The following is a 25,132-nucleotide window of genomic DNA, read 5'->3' as shown; positions in this document are numbered from 1 at the left end:
AAAATAGAAACAAAAACTTCAAAGGGGGTCTGTAACAGATTTGATGTCGGTCACATTATTTCCAAAAATATTGGATTTGAGTTAGTTCAATCATTTATTAGAACAAACAAACAAACAAATAGTTACCAATAAAGAATTCTCATATATTTACAGAATGTTTCAATTTAAGTGTACAATCATTCAGTTTTTTATTAGTATTTATTACTATTTCGGTTAACTAAACCCTCTTGTGTCACATTTATAAAATATCATCTGCATAAGGTATCTTAGTGCTTGCCCTACATTTTCAGCCACCCAGGGGCGCTTGCTTTTTAAAATGTTTAGTCTTTATTTGTGAAGAATCGTTACTCTTCGTGAAAAAGTAAATTTGCGATAACTGCGCACATATCCACGCCTACTGTCTGCATAAGCAAATGCGCAATTTCAGTGTAAACGCTATCGCATTGCCCCGCCATGCCATGAATGTTAGGTATTTTTGACACGCACATGCCTTAGTTTAAAGCTGATGCAATTTGGGAGGGACAAACACTAGATCGGTAAGACTTCACTGCGCTCCTCACTCTAACATATACTTATTTTAACTTTTGAAGACTTTAATACAATTGATAAAATATATTTTAAGCTCATATTTTCCATAACGTTAAAATTATCAATACCTGAACATCTCTTTAAAGATATTATTATTTTTTCTGTAACTCTTTATATGGATTGGTTTTATATTACAATGGTTAGGGTTTTAAGGTAAAAAGTAAATAAAATAAGTAATTTTGGAATACGGGATGGAGTGATGGCTAAACTTATACATGGTTTAAAATAGCTGTACGAATAACACCTTAAACAAGCAAGGAAACATATGATATTTATATTTGTATGTGAAAACAAATTAGACAATTTATCTAGTTTTTTTGGAGGGCACGGACTGCATAAACTCAACAACAACAAAAACAGCAACCGCTTTCTTGAGTTTTATGATGTATACTATTTAATCAATGGTAGCTGATTTCTGCCATTTCTTGTTTTCTCGTTTGCGTGGCGAAAGGGCGTAAACGCGCCAAGTAGAGGTTATCTTTCGTCTAGTTTGCACATTAAAATTATTTGATTGCTTTATTATTGGATAATTATAGACCAAAAAATAAACTTTTCGGCCGACTTTGACCAAGCCAAAGAATAATCAACTGCTATACAATCGGCAGCGGGACGCTATCAGAGTTGATCGGTGTCGGCTACGGAACAATTCATAGAACACCTAACGAGAATCTACAAATGTCAAAGGTGTGTGCATTAGTAGTACGATATAAAATATTATTTCTTATTTCTGATTCAAGGGCTTTCCTTTCAGGGGTTAAAGCGGGAGGGCGATGCATTTCTGAATAGAATGATAGCGACTGACAAAGCGTGGCTTTGGTTCTATTATGAGGTTATGGCTCCTAGTGATATAGAGAGGTATTCCGACACCAATGGGTTTATCGCAACGAACGGTGTTTTCATTGTGCCGGAATTTCCTGTGCCGGCGAGTATTTTGAAAAGCACTAGTTTGACGTGTACCGGGTCTGCGTTAGTGACCCTGTTCAGACCCCTGTAACCTTTACACCGTACATATTATTGCCATAAAATTTTCAGTGTTTGTAGCTAATATTATCCGCGTCTTATTAATGTATTTCTGTGTATATTATTAAACCATAGTTTTTATACGAGAAAAATCCTGTTTATTTTGGATCATCCCTCGTACATGAGAAAAGTGTATTTAAAAAAGGAAACCAGAAATGAAAGAACACAGTCACGGAAGTCAAAGCTGTATTTCTATAACAATAAGTTTTTGTTTTATCGATATAAACATTTGCAAGTCGATATTGCGAAGTTTACCTGTAAACTGTCCATGACTTGAATCGTCATCCACCCATATCCAACCCCTTGATTCTAACCATTTCAAACCAATCCACCATAAGTCATTTCCTGAAACATAAAATAAAACAAATCCATTTTGTTATCCAAAAGCTACACTCATTGCAGGATTGATACAACTTAAGATCACCCGAAGGCAACTTTTCGGGCATTTCTCAAATGGCAGACGGTCGGACGGTGAGAAGGTTGTTAACTAGTCGGTTGATCATCTTTTCCGGCAGAATATATTTTATGTTCCACGGCCTACTAAAAATGTCAAAAATGAGCTTTTAAGTCAATAGTGTAGAGAAAATAACGCATAAATGCACTTACGCATTTAGACAATAGTGTAGAGAAAATTACGCATAAATGCACTTACGCATTTAGTCAATAGTGTAGAGAAATTACGCATAAATGCACTAACACATTTTGTCAATAGTGTAGAGAAATTACGCATAAATGCACTTACGAATTTAGTCGGTACAATGTCGATTTGTCTACTTTAGGCCAACATATGTTTGAATACACTGCATAAGTTAATTAGTATTATTAATTCATAATTATTAATGAAAAAAAGAAAGAAGTCGAGCACAAGACCATATTAGTTATTAAAGTTGTTTTCTTCAGCATCGTTTACATGAACAAGATTTGCACCATTACCTTGGCAGTTGCGCTGAAAGAGGGTTAAATATGCAAGTGTTCAAAGATTAAGTCAACTTTAAGATATCTAAATTTCTCAAAACCAGTAAAAAATTGGCAACTGTATGCTGAAATGTCGCTAAAGCCCGTTTTATTAATTTTATAGAAGTTTTTAATGAATTCGGCAAATTCATACATCCGGGTTCTTACAGATTTCATGTTTGCGATACTTTTCAAAACTTTTTATATTCAAATGTTATTTTATTTATAAAAATAAACACACCAAAATGTCTGTGATATGAATTTATTAGATCTGACTTTTAGTAAGTTAATTCTAATTATATCCATTACAAACCGTTGCTGAACGAAATGTTTATTTGAAAATTTAAAATTGGGACATTGTCAATGTTCGCTTGTTGTACGCTAAGGTACCTTGGCACTGTCGTAGTTGGCTCTATTTGTGTTGAAGTAATAGCAAGAACCTTTAAACGGCACCCATCCGTCAGGGCACGGTGTGAATGTCTTGAATTCTGCAGGGAGAAATGTATTTGTAATAACACGAGCCGTAAGAAGGCACCATCCTTCTGAAGAAGTCTTTAATTCTGCAAGGTGAAACGTCATTTGTGACAACACGAGCCGTTCAACGGCACACATATGTCAGTGTATGGTAAAGGGATGTATTCTGCATGTCTCCTTGCAAATACAAGGCATTTTTACCATATGCTGACACATGTTTGCCGTTGAATGGCTCGTGTTATCACAAATGGCATTTCTTCTTGCAGAATAAAAGACCAGAACAACAACATATATTACCCGTTTGATGGATCTCGATTATGCGTGTTGAAAAGCAAATTTTTGAAACGAGTCACAATATCGATCAACTTATATTAAAAAAAAGAAAATTGTATAAGTTTGATATGAATTGATGAAAATCATACAAACACATTCATAATCAGTGTAAATCAACAATACATATGAAAACCAAGTTTTGGGAAGGGCATTTATGCCAATGAAATTACCGACTCAATGACAAAATTGTTTTGCTCGATGTTCAAACCACCAAACTATATTTCCAATTAAAATATATTGCCTTTGAATAACATGAAATATTGGTCTTTGTCATCAATAAAGTAGCAACATTGCTGCTTCTGGTTGACTTAGCAGACCTCCTTGTTGAATTTATGAAGTCTTAGAATGGATTTCAAGCAACGTTAAAGCTGAACGTGACCTTGAAAGTCGTTTGCGAAATATGTCATCACTGGTGTACCGTAAGGTTCACCGACTCCCCCATTAACACTTTCCAGTGATATTGTAGAAGCCATTCCCCTTTCGCCTTTTACAAGTTACAGTACCTATTTCTGAATGTGACCTTAAAATTGACTACAAGATTTAAACTTGCACATCTTCCGAAATAATGATGCACTCAGAAGCTGCTATATTTTACACGTTCACGTCAATTGAGGTTCCAAAACCTCCATAATATCATTTTTTAAATACTTACTTTTTTGACTTGATCCAACTCATTTTGCATTGATGTGAGTCGAGTTTCCATCCTACTGGTCAATTCTGTTATTGTGTCAAGACCTTTGTTTTCAATTGCTGTAAGTCGAGATTCTATCCTACTGGACAATTCTATGATTGTGTGAAGAGTTTGGTTTACACTGTTCTCTTGTGTGGCCAGCTTATCAATATCTCTTTGCTGTTTGTTTAGTGAAGTGTGTAACTCAGAAATGTTCGTATTAGTTTTTGACTCAGCACCATGCAACATACGTTTAATATCAGCAACACTAGCTTGTACATTTTCGCTAAGACTCTTCTCCAAAGTCTTCATTTGATTCTTTATATCTGCTTGGCATTCTAACCTTGCAGACTCTATGAAATCCTGGAGGTATCTCTTCTCTTTTGCGAAGGCACGAGACAAACCTCGGGTTCTCTGTTGAACATTCTTTGCCAGGTTCTGTTCTATCTTCTGAGAGATTTCTGGCAATTCGAGATGATGTCCCGATGTAGATGGATTTCCCTGCGTTTCTTCAAAATCTTTTAACTTATCGTTGTTAACTTGAACATTGATCTCGACATTTGTTAGTCGACTAGAAAGGACTGTATACACTTGATCAGCCGTATATGGGTGGCATGAAGGCGTGCACGACAGAAGTAACACAGCACAAAGAACGACCATCCGCATTGTAAAGCAATCCATTTTACAACTCTCACTTGAAGAGGGTAACTGCCGTCAGGCGAAACAAAAACTTTGCCTAAATGCGCCGCTATTGTCGTCTGATAATGCATTTGTTTATCAACCTATGGATAAAGCATAATTTCAGATTAATCTCTAATTAAGATTATTTGCAATAGTGAACCATCTCCAAAACACATCCAAATTGGACGCTTATGCGGAAAATTAACAACAAAAACATCTTAATGGTTTCGAGAACAATATTATAAAAGCATATTTGTATTTATTGTAAAAAACATTTCGTATTCATTAAATGGTATGAATATAGAAAGTGTTCATTTCGATACGTGTGCATTTTTTTTTTTTGTGATGATATTTGTCTCTCGTTTACATTCTGTAAAGCCTTTAATAGGATCGAGATGGAATTACTGAAATTTATTTATAACTGGCCTATTTTTCATTCATATCAAGTGCTAGTATAGCATTAAGTTATAGGGAAGTTGAATCACGTATTTATACATGATTTCTGTTCCGGACCTGACAGGACATGGTAAGAACCTGATATAAACGTGTCTAAGACGTGTTAAGCACCAAAACCACGTATTAACAACCGAATGACGCGAACGTACAATAGTCATTGTAAAACGTGGAGAGGTTGTGATGAGAACTCCATTGATGTAACAACTACGCAATGACAACCTACTACGTCCTGAGGCGACCATGTCCTCACTACATTTTTAACATGTTTAAAGTTCGCTCACGCCCTTCACGTCCATAAAGACCATATCACGTCCTTATCGGCGTTGACTGCGTTCCTTCTACGTTGACTGCGTCCTGCCAGATTTTGGAGGACGTAGTGGGCCCGTGGCCTAGTGTGATGGGGGCATGAAGCTTGAACAGGGTATTCGTATTCGTGTCTTTGTCACTGGACTTGTCCTGGGGCTTTGATTACAAACAGTCCCAAGTCTGAGTTTAGAGTCAATTGTAAAAAACTGCAAATCATCATGTTATTGAATCTTTCTTTTTAGGTTTTTTTTCTGATGAAGTTTGCTAACTTTTATTACTATTCGAACAATTATTATAATTAACAATTATTCTCATTATTTTTTAAACAAATGGAAAAAAGATGATTGTTTGTAATTCGATAAAAGTGTGTGTTTTTTGCGTCTGAATCTAGACATGAACTTGACACTGTATATTATCATTGCCCCTGTATCATTGAATAAAACCTTACAATGGACAACTGGTATCAAACTGTGACGAAGAGGAAGTTAGTTTCTTATCAAGTTTATCAACAATTTTATTTGTATTTATCAAGGCTTAAATAATTGCATTCGTTACGCAAATTGATAATTTCATTTTATTTTGATAACAAATGAATACCCTGTAATGAAACATTTAATGTAAACATGCATATATATGCAAATAGTTGAGAGATAGTAAGTTTTTTTCATAATCTTATACGGACGTCTCATCTATCGTTATTCTAATGAACGTGTTTGTATTCGAAATTGATAGGACCATTTAATTGTCATTTTCATGATAACTGAATTAGTACTGGGCTTAATCTAATTAAGGTAAGTGTTTTGAAAGTTACTACGTAATAATGTTCTTCAATGTTTAATAGTACGTACACCTGCATTGCTTAAAATAATATTTACTCACGCGTGGTATTTTGAAATTAATATGTATATAGACCAATAAAAAATTCCTTAAAACACTTTACCGATTTATTCCAAACATGTGGCATGTCCTCTGCTATATATACTCACCCAAAAGAGAAGTTAGCGTTTTCCTTCAAAACAACAAGATCGACATTTATTTGATTCTATAAAATTGGGCAGTGTTATCGTTTTTACATGTAAACAAAAGCGAAAACGACTCAGCTGTTTTTAAAAGTCGCACGTCGTACATGGACCCTATGTATAAAGGAAAAACTCAACTAAAAGTTAAAAAGGAATGTGTCATGTAAGATTGAGTGATAAAGGACAGAATTTGGATAAACCATATGTATTGCTCTGTTCATTGTCTGATGACGTCACATAAGACTCGATATGATTCTCTATCCTTGATTTGGGAATAGCTACAAATCTATCAGAGAAGACATATGCAGAAATTAACAGATGCAACAGTCCTGCCATAACTGTTAATGTACAATATTTCCCTTTATGCAAGTGATACGTAACCAAGACGTTGCTCACGTTAATCATACGTACTCAAGAAGAAGCAGTCTTCATCTTGATTCACTTGTATTGTTTCATTTTAGGATGAGTATATAATGTCATTAAGAAATATGCAATATTGCATAAATGAAATGCATGTAACTAATGTTTATAGTTGCAGCTTCCACTGGCATCATGAGGCTGATAAGCATGCTGGCTGTTTGTATTGCATGTTGTAAGTACGTAAAACTGTTATGTATGTCGCAGCTGATAAAGACAACATAGTATTACGAGTAGGTTGAATAACAAACGAGTCAGCGAATGACATAAGTCTAAAACACAGCAAACCTATATCGTTCTAGATATTTCTTTGCCTATACAACTGAAGAGCCAGTTACTTGATAAGGTTTATCAGTAAGTCCATTAAATATTGCAACCTTCTGACATAATGTATTAAGAAGATAAATCCAATTACCTAGGTAAGTTATTAAGTAATAAAGTTGTGTATAATTGTGACATATGTGCAATTCTACCTGAACATAAAATATAAAATGAATACATTCACGTTTATGTTTTTATACCACTACACAAGTCCCCCACACTTATTTTCTATTCAGGTGTTTGCGACTATCCAATAAAATTCCCAGAGACAGGCCTGCCGTGTGTTATGCTGAAATTTGATTCTTACAACTCTTTGTCATGGACAGGAAATGGAACAACAAAGGTAATGCACATATCTATTTTGTGAGGCGTCGGACAAACTGCAACTTTGTTGTCTAGATTCCACCTCTGGAGCAGTGACATTTGGTGATAGGTGTTCAGGCATCGGCAATCCTGTGAAAAAAACATTCGACCAAGCCTAGTTTCCTTGGTGGCTGTCTCACTGGACAAGTCAATATCCCGAGTCACTCGCAGTCTAAGGTCCCCTATATGCCCACACTGTCCCCTCCCTGGACTAATGTTACAGCAGCTTGATTGAATGATGTAACTGTATAACATGTCTGTAATTAGTTTTAAGTATTAATCAAATTGAAGCTTATATCATACTAGATCTTTATTTACCAAAATAAAATTGACTATTTTAGTCAATCTAGATTCTCAAATAGAATGTAGCTAGCCCTATTCTATGCATTTTTGGAATGAGAATTTGCCCCAAGATGTGGGATAATCTTATCGCCAACATCTTCAAATTGGAGTTACATGTCACATTTGGAAATGAAAAAAATGCTGTTTGGAAAGGTTTAGAATATCATTTAAAAACTTCAGGATGGGTGGAAAAATTGTAAGTGATCTTCCCTTCCATTTTTGCAGAATGTACCACTGTGGACGTTTGAAGATCTGTCAGTAATAGATGGAACGTGTGAGGGGCAAAATATTGATCCATTTGTGCAAGTAAGGTTTCATAAGGATAATTCTACCTTCAAGTTTACCTTCAAGAACAGTTCAGACATGGTGAATGTTGTTATGGACTTAGAGTTTGTGCCTGATATAGTCTTCAAGAATGGAATGACAGGTGAGAATTTGATGAGCACCCCTAGTATTATTTATTATATATGTAGTGTTTTGTTTGTGGAGTTTTGTGCTGTTCTTCCATATTTCTGGATTGTGATTGTTTGTTTTTGTGTCCTATGGCATTAGCATTACCCTGTGCCATTAAACGGGGTTTATGTGTAAACGTTCGTCTACTGGACTTGTTTCTGTAGATTTTCATAAAAATATTGTTCATGTATTTAATTTGCATGATGAAAGCAATAATATACGTTTAACATATGTTTGCTACATGGTCAGATCAGCACAAACTATATATGTAATACATGTAGTAGTGAACATTAATTTTACACACACATTTATTTGATATACAAACAAGAAAGTATTAACCAATGTGTATTTAATATCTTTATTCTTGTGCATTTTAGACCCAGTTTCTATTACAACTGAGATTAACCAAGTGAGCAGTATGGAAAACTCCTACCAGTGTGATGCAGAGCAGAAATATGACGGAAACAAGTCAGATATGAATGACACTTACAACCTGGAATTGAAGTTTACACGTGTTCATATGCAGGCGTTTAATATTGAAAATGGAACTTTTTTAAAAGGTACTAGTATGTTTTAATGTATTTATATGTTCAACAGTGAAACTTGGTAAGAATTTGGAACTTGGAAAAAATTGTTTTGATACGATAAATTGTATTCATGGAATTTGCACTATACGAATAATCGTGGACTTAAGCGGAAAAAATGAACATCTCCCAGACTCCCAGCTGGTTGTTACCTCGGGTTGCTCTGTCAATCTGACACCTGTAGTGTTTTCTTTTCTGCCACATCTATTCAGTATTGCTACAAGATTTATAAATAAATGTGTGTAAATAGTTTAACTTGAACATAAATGACCCAAACAAAACAGCATGCTTTTGTAACTTAATAGTTTTTGTTGAAAAGTGAACTTTAACGAAAAAAAATCTTCTAAATTCCAAGGTGACCACTGTCCTGCAGATGCTGAATTAACATCCACACTAACACCATCAACAACCACAGCACCAACTAAGACAGGATCAACACCAACTTCAACAGCACCAACTGCAACAACACCAGCGCCAAATCCCTCAAACCACCCCGAGCTGTCTTTGAGCGTTAAAGATGATGCCAATAAGACCTGTATCCTTCTGAAGGCCCAGATGATGATCATTGTACAATACCAGACAAATGATACGGTGAGAGTCTGGTTTTATAAGCTAGTCTTTTCAATAAAGTACAAGTCAAAGCATGAAATAAGCTAGACTTTGAAAACAGGGAGAAGTAGATATTCTAGGATTGGGGGGTGGGGTGGGGGGGGGGGGGGGGTCAAATCATGTTTTAATGTGATGTTTATCTTGAGAATAATATCTCTTTAAACACCCCTAAGTGTGATTTGTGTTGGACAATTTTATGCCTTTGTCTTTATCAGTTTTGTATGCTCATAATCTGTTTCAGATACTGTCATGAATTGTAATGTACAAGTTTGTAGCAAGGCCATAACTCTAACTTTTAAAATAGTAATTGTTGTTGACAACATGCTTTATGACCTGAGAAATTCAAATTGGCGTTTGTATCCTCATTAGGAGGGGGGTCTCTACACGCTTTTGCTTTTACTGTCTTGTATATGTAGTTCCAGTTTAGAAAATTATTAGTCCAACCTAAAAATACAAGAATCTTGATAACGATAAATGTTAATTATGTGAACAGTGACGCTTGTAATAAGTTATAAACAGGCTGTAACACAGAACCTTTCTGTTTAATGTTGACCTACTTGCCGTCAGCTTGCTTTGTACGATTTTTTTAGCACAATTAAAACAGTGTTCAATATGTGAAACAGTTAATTCACATCAACTTTGAATAATTAAATTATAATTAGTTTGTGGTTAACTTACAGTTTAATCTAAAACCATAATACTAGTAGGTGTAATATATTTAATGCAAGAGTAATTGTCTCATCATTGGATTTTCAAGTTCAGCCTTAAAGCTGCACTCTCACAGATATACCATTTGTACAACTTGTTTTAGTTTTTGTCTTCAAAAGAGCAAATATTTGCGTAAATATCAGCAAATCAATGATATAAGATTGCTGACAAAAATAAGATCGTAGATTTTAATATTTCCGTACGAAAATTCATGTTTTATGGGTTAAACCGTAATAACGGTTTAAGAAAAATTCATAAAACCTCAAATTTTGAACTTATTTATATAAATCTGTGATCTAATTTTTTGACAGCATTCTTATATAACTGGTCTCCATGGATTTTCGCAAAAATAGGCTCGTTCGAAGAAAAAAAATACAAAAAGTTGTCAAAACGTTCAATCTGTGAGAGTGCAGCTTTAAGTTAAGAATAGAATGGGTACTGTTCATGGAGATGATTTCTATAATAACAATAAAAATACCTTGGTTATAGTATTTCCCAGATTAGTGATGACATCAATAAACGCCGAAGCTTCCTTTGTAATTAGATTAAGTGTCATTTTGTAGAGAAAGTTAATTTAACATTTTTCCCAGTAATGGACTGATGAAATCAAGCTATGTTGATTATTTTAAGAACAAAACTGCTCAGATAGGAGTAGAAAGCCCCATAGTGACAGGAAGTTGTAATTCATCTTCCCTGGAAAATGCCCTCAATGCCATGATGATGAACCAGACGATGAGTATCACTTTCCATAAGGATTTCGTGATAGATATCAGCTTTGGCAAGGATGGTGACAATGTCTGGTGGGATACATTGAGTGTACAGGGAAAATACACACCAGAACTTTTCCCTAACGCAATAGATGGTAGGTCTACCAAAGTCAACATTACTTTTACCAGTACTGCAAATTGGGTTGAAACTAATATCTTATTTTATAACTTAATTATTCCTAATTTTGTAAAAGATTTTGCCTCTTTACATTTTGATTTTTTGTTTTGTTCGACATTTCAGAATATATACATATATATAATGTATACAACATGCATGTGCGTTATTTTCCTTTTTGGCCTTTGGAAAGCCCTATTTCGTAAGCAAACATTTTTATCGTTTGCTACAGGTTGAAGGTTCCAATGTTTAAAGTATACGTCTGATTTACTTGCTGAATAAAACCTCTTTGAACCTATTTTCCTATTTTAGCCAGCCAACCATTCAATTCGTCAAACAACAACCTAATGCAAGCATTTAAGACGCATACAGATGGCTCCTATCTGTGCAATGCAGATACAAAGACGGACTTGAAAGGGGGAATAACTCTTGAGACGTGGAATCTGCAGTATGCAGCTTATCAGACAGATATTTCTGACTTCAGTCAAGATGGTAATGGGACTTTCACATTTATTATTATACTTTATTTTTTTGGTTTTTGTATTCGCTGTGGCAACAGGATATATTTTTGTCCGGAATTGTAAAGTATGTGTCCTCATTGTGTAAACATTTAATCGAATGTTAGATTTAACAACGTTGTTAACTGGTTCGTTGTAAACGTTCAAATCTTTAATACTCTGAAAGTTTAATGAACACACATGTGATCTGTTGTACTTAACACGAATATCTAGCAAACTGATTCAGCAAAGATTGTTTTACCTAAGTATATTAGCCCTCCATGAAATGTTTCACCTTAACAAGTTAACAAAGATGCCGTTAACAACGTTGTTCATTCTAGCAAAGTTCTGAACAATCTTCCCATTGTCAATCAAACTCTTTTACAAGGTGTATTGTTCTCTTATCATATATAGACGAACTATTTTCTTAAGCAAGTATAGAATAAATACAAGGCGTGTGTTAAACCAAAGGTAAACAATCGCACTCTTTTTTCCAGATGTTACCGATTGTGATGCCGATGCGCTCATAGGTTTCACCGCTGAAATGATCGTTGGGACTATCTTGGCTGCAGTTGTGGATTTTGCTCTCCTTGTATACATGTTAAGTCGTCGAAGGTCAAAAATAGGTTACATTCAGCTATGAAAGTAATTGAGTGCCTTTTTCAATAATATGATGTATACAAATTATTTATACAACAATGTCCAATGAAATAAGATTAATAAAACACTGTTCAAGTATTAAATGCCGCTGGTTAAGATTCCGTCAGTTCGATGCTGATGTTTTTGTTGGAGTAACCTCCACGTCCGGAAATGACGTCATCATAACAAGTTGTAAAAAAATGACGCTCTTATATATTTTAACAAAAATAAATTATTTTAACATAATTTCTTAAGCAATATTCAAAAAAATATATTATCAAACGATGTCAAATTAAAATTCACGTCTTATGGTACAATTTTCATCAAGATGGATTGTGTGAACTTTGGAAAACTTCAAATTTGGTTTGACGTCGGCGCAAGAAATCGAGTAACAAAGAGGAAAAAGACGGAACTTTAACTTAAAAGATGGGAAATCAACAGTGAACAATCATTTTGCCAACAACCGTACCGTTTATGATAAATTCAATAAAATCGAACAACAATTCCACAGGAGATATAACGTAAACGCTTGATAGTGTTCGGATCCCGGCGTAGAAATTATCGAAGAGGGACTTTCAAGCTTTATAAAGAGGAAGAGTTAATTATTTTTTAACATATGTGTAGAGTCACTTTTTCTTCTGAACGTACTGGTGAGACATTTAATTTTGTTTCATACAGGAGCTAACAGTCTAGTCGTTCAAGATGGTGGCTTTTCGTGGAATTTTAATCGCCTGTATACTTCTTCAAATATATTTTAAAACAGTGGAATACAACGATACCAACCAGCCTAAAACAAACATAAATATTCTCCATGCGAAAAAACACTTGTCAGCAGTTTCGACTCTACAAAAACAGTATTTTCACGTTTGAAATTCTTTCGTACCTTTCGCCCCCAGTGGTTGAAGTGGCACCCAGCCATTTTGTATTCTCCATGAGAACGATTAAAAACCTTCAGAAGTATTATGCCAAGGTTAATCCAAGATATATATTTTTCGTGTTCCTTCTACTAAGTGGTGACGTGCACCCGCACCCTGGACCCATTGAACAGGACAAGTATGTTGATAATTCGGGATTTTCAAATATGAAGGAAGGGGGACAACCTAGATTTCCTTGTTCAGTTTGTGGAAAAGGTGTAACTGCCCGTAGTAAAGCTGTCAACTGTGATTTTTGCGAAATCCGGACACATATAAGATGCTCTGGTTAGATAAGTGATTCTTTCTACTCAAACGTATGCAAATCTAATGGATCTTTCTATTTCACTTGCCGGATATGTACTTTTAAATTATTACCTTTTTATCTTTTTGATGATTTAAACGATATTCATGATAGAATTCTGCCTGGTTATCATGACAATAGTTTTGCCGAATCGTGTAGTAATTTTAACTGCTTTGAACTTAAAGGACTTCATTTTATGCATTTCAACATACGATCTCTATTACCAAAGTTGCCCGAAGTGAGACATTTAATGCCAAAATATAGACAATTCAGTTATGGACACGGAAATACAAATTCAAGGATACAATGTGATCAGAAAGGACCGGAACAGACAAGGTGGTGGAGTATGCTTATACGTTAATGAAGATCTGGCGTTCACCGAAAGACGGGACCTAGAAAAGGACAATCTTGAAGCAGTGTGGGCTGATATTTTATTACCAAAACTCAAACCTATTTTAATAGGGTCATGTTATAGACCACCTAAACAAACAGATTTTGTTGATATTTTTGAAAATGTTTTATCTATGGTTAGATCTGACTCAGAATGGTACATCCTTGGTGATTTTAACATTTGTTTTTTGCAAAGAAATCAGTTTGAACAAGTTCTTAATATCTTTAATCTAAAACAGATTATAAATGACCCTACCAGAATCTCAGAGTCCTCATCTTCTGTGTTAGATCACATTTTATGTAGCCATCAAGACAATATTGTTCAGTCTGGTACTCTTCCGATAGGTCTCAGTGATCATTTGTCTGTATTTTTGTACGCGTAAAACACAGAAAAAGACGTATAATATGCATAAGAATGTTGTTATAAGATCTTTGAAACATTACAATGTAGATCATTTTATTCACAAACTTAAACTTTGGGATTGGCCAAACATGTTTATTGCAAAAAATGTAGAAGATTCATGGCTGTCTTTTAAAGAAACATTTCTGTCAGTTTTGAACACTGTTGCTCCTGTTAAGGAAGTCAGACTAAAACAAAGAAGTGAACCATGGTTAGATTCTAACATTCTGGAACTCATCAGTCAAAGAGATGCTTTTTATTTCCAATTCAAAAAATACAAACAGAAGGAGATGATGTTAGATAAATATCGTTTTTACAGAAACCTAGTTCAGAAAGAAGTAATTAAGGCCGAATCAGAATATATGTCGAACAAGCTGGAAGAAAATAAAAATGATCCAAAAAAGCTGTGGTCAGATTTACACTGTTATTGGAGAATACATTTACAAGGAACTATGTAAACTAAATTGTTCAAAAAGCACTGGGTTAGATAACATTCCTGCAAGATTTTTAAAAGATTCTGCACCATTTTTAAAGATACCAGTAACATTTCTGATAAACAGCTCTATCACAAGTAACATTGTACCATCTGAACTCAAAAATGCTAAAGTTAAACCATTGTTTAAGAAAAACAACAGATCTGATGTTTCAAACTATCGACCTGTAAGCATACTATGTATAGTTTCAAAAATCTTAGAAAGAGTTGTATACAACCAACTAGAATCTTTTCTTGTTAAACATGGATTATTATACGAACTTCAGAGTGGTTTTAGATGTAACTATTCAACTGACTCCTGCCTAATTCATTTGACCGACCATATAAAAGAACAAAATTCCAAAGGTCTATATACAGGAATGATTATGCTGGATCTTCAAAAGGCGTTTGATACCGTAGATCACAAAATTCTATGTCAGAAGTTAAAAGAAATTGGTGTGGATTCAATTGAGTGGTTTCAATCATATTTATCTGGACGTAAACAAGTTGTCAATGTAAATAATACAACGTCTGAATTCATGAACATCTCTTGTGGCGTTCCTCAAGGAAGCATACTTGGACCGTTGCTGTTTTATGCTATGTCAATGATATGAGTATAAGCATAAGTGAAAAATGTAAATTAATATTATATGCAGATGATATTGCTATCCCTTTCTCACACAAAGATCCGTCTGTTATTAGCAATGTACTCGGCAAGGAACTTGAAAACTGTAGTAAGTGGTTAGTTGACAACAAACTGTCTTTGCATCTTGGAAAAACAGAATGTATTTTATTTGGGTCTTAAAGAAAACTAACAAAAGTTGATAGCTTTAATGTAAACTGCAATGGCCATATCATAAAACCTAAACAATCTGTTAAATATCTTGAAAGTATACTGGACAATGATCTCAGTGCTGCATCTATTGTTAACAATATTGTCAGTAAAGTTAATTCTAGGCTAAAAAAATCGTTTTTTTAGATATGAATCTAAGAAGATTGTTATGTAACTCCTTAATACAATGTCATTTTGACTATGCATCGACATCTTGGTACAGTGGTATATCTAAACAATTCAAGAACAGATTACAGGTCACTCAGAACAAAGTTGTCAGATTTATTTATGGCTATGATTGTAGAACTTCCCTGAAAGTCTCGGCTTTCAGTGATATTGGATGGCTTAATATAGAAAATAGGATAAAGCAACTACGACTTAACCATGTACATAAAATCTTTAATAGCAAATGCCCATCATACTTACATGAACATTTTACTTTAGTCTCATCCACACATTCTTACAACAGTAGACATAGTGCTGGAAATTTTAAAGTGCCACAGACTGACAGTTTTATATTAAATACTTTCTTTTATCAAGCAATCCAAGACTGGAACAGTCTTCCAATAAAGTTAAAATAATTGAAAAATAAGAATACTTTTAAAAACGAAGTGAAATCACATCTTAGTGTTGGTATGAAATGTGCAGAAATGGAAGATTTCCTATTTTATTAATTGTTATTCATTTAATCTTGCATATCAGTTCTAAGATTTTTGTCATATTATGCTAAAGTGTCATATGGTTTTAACAGTCGGTTGCATTATAACTGTAAAAGTTCGATCTCAAACATTTAATCATTCTTTAACTGGTCAAGAGTACATGCATGTTATCTTTGTATAAGAAAACCTAATTTAAACAGCTTACAACTGAGATCTTGGCAAATAATTATATTTGTCATAAAGACCCCATTGGAAATAAGTTGAATAACTTTAACGGGTTATCCTGTGTTATATATTTGTCACATTGAATAAAATCTTTATTAACGCACGTATGTATCCAAAGCATTCTAATGATGTTGTGCTTTAGTATAGATATCATCACTAATACTTTGTTAATCAGTCTGTGTTATAACTTTATGAGATATTTGGTTTGTTACTATGACATATATATATGCACGAATAAATCTATCTAACCTATTCAACTATAATAACGACTGTGCTAGTGTTACTAAACATACCTAATACTATCCCCGCCAATCGAAAGTAAGAAAAATTATTCTTATATCGCTTATATTATTTTTAGAGCACCGGCATTTAATCTTAACCTCATTTCACAGTTTCTCATACACCTGCTCAATTACTGCACACTTAATAACCTTTATTTTAGTCTTAAAAACGTAAATAAAGTCAAGGGTCTTAGAGATCACCTTTTCGCTCGAGTAGACCCACTTAACTTCAACAAATGCATTTTTCAAGGTTAAATGAGTATGCTTCTGAACTCAAAGATTCCAACCAAATACAAAGAGCACAATTTTCATTGGTATAAATGTTGTCTCGTATGATTTTTGTAACCGAGTTTAGTTTAAAGGTAACAGTTATTTAATGCATGGAATTACATAAAAACAAGACATATTATACCTCTAACAGCGTCGGGATTGAAGAGATGGATGAAAGCTTATGTTATAACTTCCCTCCTGTTTCTAAAAATGTGGGCAAATAAATACTGTAGTGTTAACAGTATAAATAAAAATTTACAAATTAAAAATGGCATTTCAGATGTTGTGGAATTATGTAACCTTTCATTATCAATAGATCAGCTTAAGGTTTTCTAGCACACCGGATAGGCATTTCCTGTGATTTCAGCCGTGCTGGAAAACTCCATCTGGCATCCCCCCATGCCAGATGAGTCACGCGCTGTGACCTAATACTTTCAATTTCTTTTATTAAACACTTAATGTAACCATAGTAATGCGATTTCAATAAATGAGTTCCATTAACATAAACTTTACTAAAGATTCCTTAAAAACAAAACAAAATAAGCCTTAAAAGACGTGATAGCGTAGGAACTTATTGACGTATGCAGTGAATACAAATTACTGCGCGTCATGACGTCAGTAAACATCATCGCACGCGCTTTTTGGTGAAATGTACAAAAACGCGCTTTTTTATGTATTTTCTTCACAAAAAAATGTAATTTAAGGTATGCTAGAAAAATATCTATCATATGTGTCCGTTCCGGATAGAAAAATCCGACCCTTGGGCACGCTGCGTAGCCGGTAACTCGTCAAGCCTCGTTACCTGGCAACGCAGGTGCCCTCGGGTCGGATTTTTCGATCCGGAACGGGAACACATGACAGATATTATCAATAATAAAAGGCAACATACGTTTACACATGTTTATTATCATGTTTAATGGTCTTGTTGATAATACATTTTTATTATAATCATAATAATCGGCGAAGGCAAATAAATACAAAACAAAATAATCTTATTTTTATTCCTTGTTAGTTATATTCAAATTACAATTGACGAAACCTACTGGGCATATCAGTTATCGATATCGATACATTTGCAACTTCCCTCTACACAGTGTGGGGCCTTGTCTTGGTCGTGACACCGGATGGCGCTGCAGTCACCAGATGGGCCACAAGCTGAAATGTGGAAATGATTTCCCTAAAACGCTCGCAGATTACATATATTGGACCTCTGATTTTATCGCTGCTTTTTTAAACTGAGGACACAGTTTAAATTTACTCTTTTTTATATGCATACCTATTTACCTATAACGCACACAAGAAAGCAATGACTTGTCAGATAGATCTTATTAATATCAATATATTATACGAAATAACGAAAAATATGACCCCCATAAAATCAGTACCCAGGGATCATTTTTGTCAGAAAAATACCCTTTACACATGGATAAGAGACCCCCTCGTCCAAATTAAGATAATGACCTCTATAGTTTTTTGACCCTGCGTTCAAACTTCCATATTAAGAAATAAACCCCAGAGAAATATATAGCATGATAATTATCATTATTATGAAGATGATCATTCTGCTGCTACAGCAACTAGTGTTTCTGCTTTTTCTGCTGCTGCTGCTGCTACTGATGATGATGATGATGATGAGGATGCTGTATCAATTATTCAACATAGATGATCAGGGGGTCAATTTTAGATATAGAAAAATCATCCCCGGGGTCATTCATTGATGTAGATGTGTTTTATTCATCATCATTACTATATGTCATTGTTATTTTTATGTTTCACCGGCTAATTCAAACATTATAAAACAGCAAAAAGGGATAAAACCTATTTCATACAAACCTACACAAATATCAAAGATTCGTGTTTTACTATTTTACTATTATGTAATAGTGTGGGCTTGTTCGAGTATATATGGCAAGAGAAATATATAGAAACAATAATATGTGTTCATTTTTGAAGAACATTTTGAAGATGTACCTGTGAGTGCGCCGCAGGTGCAATAGCCATGGCAGTTGCCGTTATCACAATCCCCCCTCGGCCATTCGCAGGTGATGTGACTGTCAAGGTGGGTGCAGGCCGTCTCTGCACAGTCAGCTAGCGTCTGGCATGGTTCGCCAACACTGATGGCTGTAAAATTAATAGTGGACAATTGTGACGGATTGAATTATGGTACCATTGACACTATTTGTCTATACGGACACATGCTGTCCCAGTATGGTCGGCTGTCATCTGGCACCTGGGCGTTTGTTAGGGATTGAATAACGTAAGCATTGAAATTGGTTCTTAACATGGATGTGGACCGTTTGGGCAGTCAGCTTTCGTAATGCAGGGTTCGCTATCATAGCTGTGAAATACGGATGATTCCGAGGGGTTTGCATTTTATAATGCGAGTTGATAAACTTTAGAAACATATCAATGCTTGGAAGATACCCATTGGGCGCCCCTCACGCAAAGTTTTGATAGCTGATAACGTAGCTGTCATTTCTATTTCCGGCTCGAGGTGAAATTCTTCTCAAAGATTTATTTGGTAAGTAAATTTCTCGTGTTTAAGTGCAAACATTTTATGAACACCCCTCGTTGAATGTTTTTTGATGCATCTATGGCCCAAATAATGAATAAATGCACGAAAGTATTTCCAAATTGTTAAGGGCATGAATGCATGACCGAAGTAACATTGGCCGCCATTTACTGAATAAAACTTGGAATGGAAAGGTTGAATATGATAGCAAAACAAACGTGAATTAACATTCGATTTAAAACAGTTTTTAAAGAGAAAGTGGTGCATATTAAATCAATCACCAATCACTGTCAGAGACAAGTCGGATTCGCCTTAAGACAGGTAGTGTTCCAGAAATAAGTTAAGACATTTTAGGCAGGTTGAAAAACAAAAATATTCGTTAATTGTTGTGTGAATTGTCCGGAACGTTCGAAATCCAAATTCATACTCTTAAAAAACATATTAGATAGATGACATAACATCGAATTTAAGTTCGAGCTGTTTTCGTCTGTAATTTATTTTGTACGAAAGCAAATTCTCAAACAGTCAGCTTCAAGTTAAATAAAACGTTTGAAAAATAGTATTACCATTTCTCCAATAAACATTATGTTTGGTTTATTACAAAAAATATATTTATCTAAACATATTCAAACTTTTTTTTATTAGTTTTGGTTCAAAAGTGATGAGTTTAGTTTTGATCAATGGGTAGTAACTACACTTGATTTAAAAAAAAAGTAGTTATTACAGTTGATAGTACATGGGGTTTTTTTTCAAAGTCACTCACGGACAAATCATTTCGAATTTTCTATTTAAAATGTAATAAAACAAGTTTTTCGACTCTACTAGCTGGAAATATTGTTTGTTTATGATGGTTTTGCAAGGAGCAAAAACACCTTAATAAGGTATGACGACATCAGCGAAAATGGGTCCGTTGGAGAAAAACGTGCATGCCCCATACAAAGACACACTTTACTACTTTTACATATATTCGTAAAGGTTCTTAAATTATATTTTTTTCTTCAAATTTTACCCGTTGTTTTGAGATCCTATCTCCCGGTTAAAACTTATTTTATTTCATATCTCAATATGTCTCATTTTCGCAGACGTCTTAATAATACTTTCAACATACCGATTAATCCACAGAAAACAAGTGCGACAATACAGGTTCTCATGTTGGTCGGTCTAGATATCTCAGACGTATGCCCTAAAGGTTTAAATCTTGTACAATTTATAGCTGAACTGAACTAGATCGGTTTTATGTAATCCTCAACACGGGAGTAGCTTACATGTCACGATTTAAGCAAAAATAGGCTTTGCAGAGATAAGCAACTCTGCAGTGTTCTACATTACAGTTGTACTATTAATGTATAGTCTGCAATGGCACAAGTGAAGAAATTAAAATTCGTCCATAGGAAAATAATTTATCTCTTTAATTGTGAGTGTTCTACATTGCAAATCTACATGTACTACAGAGTCCCCATGCTATCAGTGAAGAAATAAAGTGACGCTCTTATTCAAAACTAATACATACACATGTACAGCATCCATCAATTTTGACTGATAAAGCTTTATTTCTTACTGAATAATGCACTTATGGAAAATATTAATTCTTGATAACAAGATTGTAACCGCGTATTTGATAGCAGAAAGCGCAAAAATATTAAATGATTGGTGAATGTTAAAATATTTACTGTGGTCTACTATAGTCTCATTACGTAGAAATACCTTGTTTTATGCTCATTTCAAATTAAACTCGGTATACTTCATAAAAACCATTGTTTTCGACATTTATTTATCCTTTCTGAAATATTAAAACAATATTATTAATTGTGGTTAATAATTTTTGGGAGTAAGAGTGCATCTTTAACAATTTGTAAATTGGAAAAAAAAAAATCACTTTAATTGCTATACTAATATGCCAATACTTTTAAATTTGATGACAATTTTACTCCTAAATTACAAAATGTGTTGTTTTGATATTATTTATTTTTACACTTTCAGAGGAATACAACTATTGTAACTTATAGTTGTAGATTTATTGAAGTGTTTTATTTGAATTTATATTTATCTCCAACATTTTCCCTTCAGGTGTTTGCGACAATCCAATAAAATTCCCAGAAACAGGCGATCCTTGTATTATGCTGAATTTTGATTCTTACAACTCTTTGTCATGGACTGGAAATGGAACATCAAAGGTAATGCATTTACCCAGAGGATTTGGAAAAACTGCAACTTTGTTGTCTAGATTCCATCACTGGAACAGGAACATAATTCAAAATCCCTTGGGTGAGAGGTGTTCTGGCGTCGATAATCCTGTGAAAAACACTTTGCCAAGCCTAGTTTCTTGGGTGGCTGTCTCACCAGACAAGTCAATATCCTGCCTTTTCCGAATCACTTGCAGTCTACGGGTACTTATATGCTCAACCTGCCCCCTCCCTGGACTCATTTTACAACAGCTTGATTAAGTGATGTGAATGTATATGCAGGGTGATACATCATAACACGTCAGTTATTTGTTTTAAGTATCAATCAATTTGGAGCTTTTTACATACTAGATCTTTATTTACCAAAATATAATGGACTATTTTAGTCTTAACTAGATTCTCAAGTAGAATGTAGCAGGCGTTTTCCTAGCCATTTTTGGAATTAGAATTTACCCCATGATGTGGGATTATCTTATTGCAAACATTTTCAAAATACATGTCGAATTTGGGAATGAAAGAAATGCTGTTGGAAAAGGTTCAGAATATCATTTAAAAACTTTTGGATCGGTGTAAAAAAATGTATGTGATTTTCCCTTCCTCTTTTTGCAGAAGGTACCAATGTGGACGTTTGAAGACCTGTCAGTAATAGATGGAATGTGTGAGGGCAAACTAATGATCCATTTGTGAAAGTAAGGTTTCATGTGGATAATTCTACCTTCAAGTTTACCTACAAGTACAGTTCAGACATGGTAAATGTTGTTATGGACCTAGAGTTTGTGCCATATATAGTCTTCAAGAATAGAATGACAGGTGCGATTCCTGTTCAGTGATGTGATCTGCCTTTAATACACATTTAACACATGTTTTAGCACATGTTTGCTACATGATCAGATCAGCAAAATCTATACAGTTTAACGTTATATGTAATATATGTATTAGTGATCATTATTCTTACACATGCATCAATTTGATATACAAACAAGAAAGTATTAACCAATGTGTATTTAATTTTGAATCTTACTCATTTTAGGCCCAGTTTCAATTACAACTCTTATTAACCAAGTGAGCAATATGGGAAACTCCTACCAGTGTGATGCAGAGCAGAAATATGACAAAAGTATGTCAGTTGAGAATGACACTTACAACCTGGAATTGATATTTACAAGTGTTCAGATGCAGGGGTTTAACCTTGAAAATGGAACTTTTTCAAAAGGTACTAGTATGTTTTAATGTATTTATATGTTCAACTGTGAAACTTAGTAAAAAATTGGAACTTGGAAGAATTTGTTATGATATGTTTTGCTGTATTTATTAAATTTCCACTATGCCTACATTTAACGGACTCAGGTTATGCAGATAAAAAAACATCTCCAAGCTTGTTGTTACCTCGGGTCGTTCTGTAAATTCTGTCCCTATGGTCTTTCTGTAAGGTTTTCCTATTCTTTCACATCTATTCTGTATTGATACAAGTGTTATAAATAATTGGGTGTAAATAGTTGAACTTACACATACATCGGTCTCAGCGGGTGTTTAATGTATAATTATGATAAAATCCTGTTTACACATACTTTTGATTAAGTTTTACAGGAGTCTGACTGGGCTGATAAACAGTTTTTAGAAAATTATTAGGCCAAACTAAAAATACAAGCATCATGATTACGTTAAATGTTAATTATGAGAACAGTTTCCCTTGTAATAAGTTATAAATAGGCTGGAACACAGAATTTTTCTGCTTAATGTTGACCTACTTGTCGTCAAGCTTGCTTTGTATGAATATTTGATAACATAACTAAACAGTTTTCAATATGTAAAGTAGAATGGGTACTGTTCATGGAGATAATTTCTATAATACTTCTAGAATACAATAAAAAAGACCTTCATTATAGTATTTCTCAGAAATGCTATCAATAAACGCCGAAGCTTCCCTTGTAATTAAATAAAGTGACATTTGTAGAGAAAGTGAATTTAACATTTTTTCAAGTAATGAACTGATGAAATCAAGCTCTTGTTTATTTTTAGAAGAAAACTGCTCAGATAGGAGTAGAAAGCCCTATGGTGACAGGAAGTTGTAATTCATTTTCCCTGGGAAATGCCCTCATTGCAATGACGATGAACCAGGCGATGAGAATCACTTTCAAGAAGGATTTCATTATAGATATCAGCTTTGGCAAGGATGGTGACAATATCTGGTGGGACACATTGAGTGTACAGGGAAAATACACATCAGAACTTTTCCCTAATGCAAAAAAATGGTATGTCTTTGTCACTCTACATGACATCTACCAATACTGCATTTTTGAAACTTATTGATTATTTTTAACTTAATTATTCGTATAAACTTTGTAAACTATATTGTCTCTGTAAATTTTGATTTTTTGTTTTGTTGGACATTTCAGAATAAATACCTTTATATAATATAAAGCATACATGTACCTTATTTCTCTTTATTGGCCTTTGAAAAGCGCTATTTTGTAAGGAAACATTTTGATCGTTTGAAGGTTCCAATATTTAAAGTCTGATTTACATTCTAATAACTTGTTGTATTAAGCCTCATTGAACCTATTTTCTTTTTTTAGCTAGCTAATCGTTCGTCAAACAACAACCTAATGCAGGCATTTGAAACACAGAAAGATGGCTTCTATCTGTGCAATGCTGATACGAAAACCGACTTGAAAGGGGGAATAACCCTTGAGACGTGGAATCTGCAGTATACAGCGACAGATATCACCAGGTTCAGTGAAGATGGTAATGGGACTTTAACAGTTATTATTAGATTTTAGTTGTTTGGTTTTGGTATTCGATATGCAACAGGATATATTTTTGTCCGGAATAGTAGAGTATGTGTCCTCATTGTGTAAACATTTGATCAATTGTTAGATTTAAGAACGTTGTTAACTGGCTCGTTGTAAACTTTCAAATCTTTGATACTCTGAAAGTTTAACACACATGTGATCTGTGGTACTTAACACGAATATCTAGCAAACTGATTCAGCAAAGATTGTTTTACCTAAGTATATCAGCCCTCCTCGAAATGTTTCACCTTAACAAGTTAACAAAGATGCCGTTAACAACCTTGTTCATTCCAGCAAAGTTCTGAACAATATTCCCATTGTCAATCAAACTCTTTTACAAGGTGTATTTTTCTCTTATCATATATAGACGAACTATTTTCTTAAGCAAGTATAGAATAAATACAAGGCGTGTGTTAAACCAAGGGAACAATCGCACTCTTTTTTTTCAGATGTTACCGAATGTGATGCCGATGCGTTCAAAGGTTTCACCGCTGAAATGATCGTTGGGACTAGCGTGGCTGCAGTTGTGGATTTTGCTCTCCTTGTATACATGTTAAGTCGTCGAAGGTCAAAAATAAGTTACAT

The 25,132-nt window shown here is 34.2% G+C and overlaps 2 protein-coding genes across 2 annotated transcripts; one reads left to right on the top strand and one right to left on the bottom strand.

Moving 5' to 3' along the window:
* Window positions 1-6,173: 6,173 nt before the first annotated feature.
* Window positions 6,174-12,441, top strand: LOC128219098 (lysosome-associated membrane glycoprotein 2-like). Its single transcript, XM_052926919.1, has 9 exons — window positions 6,174-6,273; window positions 7,034-7,093; window positions 7,476-7,582; window positions 8,170-8,371; window positions 8,775-8,957; window positions 9,337-9,572; window positions 10,929-11,160; window positions 11,493-11,672; window positions 12,175-12,441. The coding sequence occupies exons 2-9, from the start codon at window positions 7,054-7,056 to the stop codon at window positions 12,318-12,320; spliced, it is 1,326 nt and encodes a 441-aa protein (XP_052782879.1). The 5' UTR covers window positions 6,174-6,273; window positions 7,034-7,053; the 3' UTR covers window positions 12,321-12,441.
* Window positions 12,442-18,094: 5,653 nt separating this feature from the next.
* LOC128218902 (serine protease inhibitor Cvsi-2-like) lies at window positions 18,095-20,767 on the bottom strand. The gene is made up of 3 exons (XM_052926668.1): window positions 20,681-20,767; window positions 19,032-19,181; window positions 18,095-18,215 (listed from the first exon to the last, which is right to left on the bottom strand). Exons 1-3 carry the CDS (start codon window positions 20,721-20,723, stop codon window positions 18,112-18,114), a joined length of 297 nt encoding a protein of 98 aa, XP_052782628.1. The 5' UTR covers window positions 20,724-20,767; the 3' UTR covers window positions 18,095-18,111.
* Window positions 20,768-25,132: the final 4,365 nt, after the last annotated feature.

This window comes from Mya arenaria, chromosome 15, assembly GCF_026914265.1.
Source record: "Mya arenaria isolate MELC-2E11 chromosome 15, ASM2691426v1".
NCBI lineage: Eukaryota > Metazoa > Mollusca > Bivalvia > Myida > Myidae > Mya > Mya arenaria.
The sequence above is the reverse complement of the archived record's forward strand: the minus strand, read 5'-3'. Positions and strand labels throughout refer to the sequence as shown.

Coding starts and splice junctions, on each gene's coding strand:
- LOC128218902 (XM_052926668.1), bottom strand. CDS start 20,723: ATGAGAACCTGTATTGTCGCACTTGTTTTCTGTGGATTAATCG. Junction 19,182..20,680: donor TGTTTTCTGTGGATTAATCG/GTATGTTGAAAG, acceptor TTAATTTTACAG/CCATCAGTGTTGGCGAACCA. Junction 18,216..19,031: donor CACCTGCGGCGCACTCACAG/GTACATCTTCAA, acceptor TCCACATTTCAG/CTTGTGGCCCATCTGGTGAC.
- LOC128219098 (XM_052926919.1), top strand. CDS start 7,054: ATGAGGCTGATAAGCATGCTGGCTGTTTGTATTGCATGTT. Junction 7,583..8,169: donor CAGGAAATGGAACAACAAAG/GTAATGCACATA, acceptor CCATTTTTGCAG/AATGTACCACTGTGGACGTT. Junction 8,958..9,336: donor AAATGGAACTTTTTTAAAAG/GTACTAGTATGT, acceptor CTAAATTCCAAG/GTGACCACTGTCCTGCAGAT.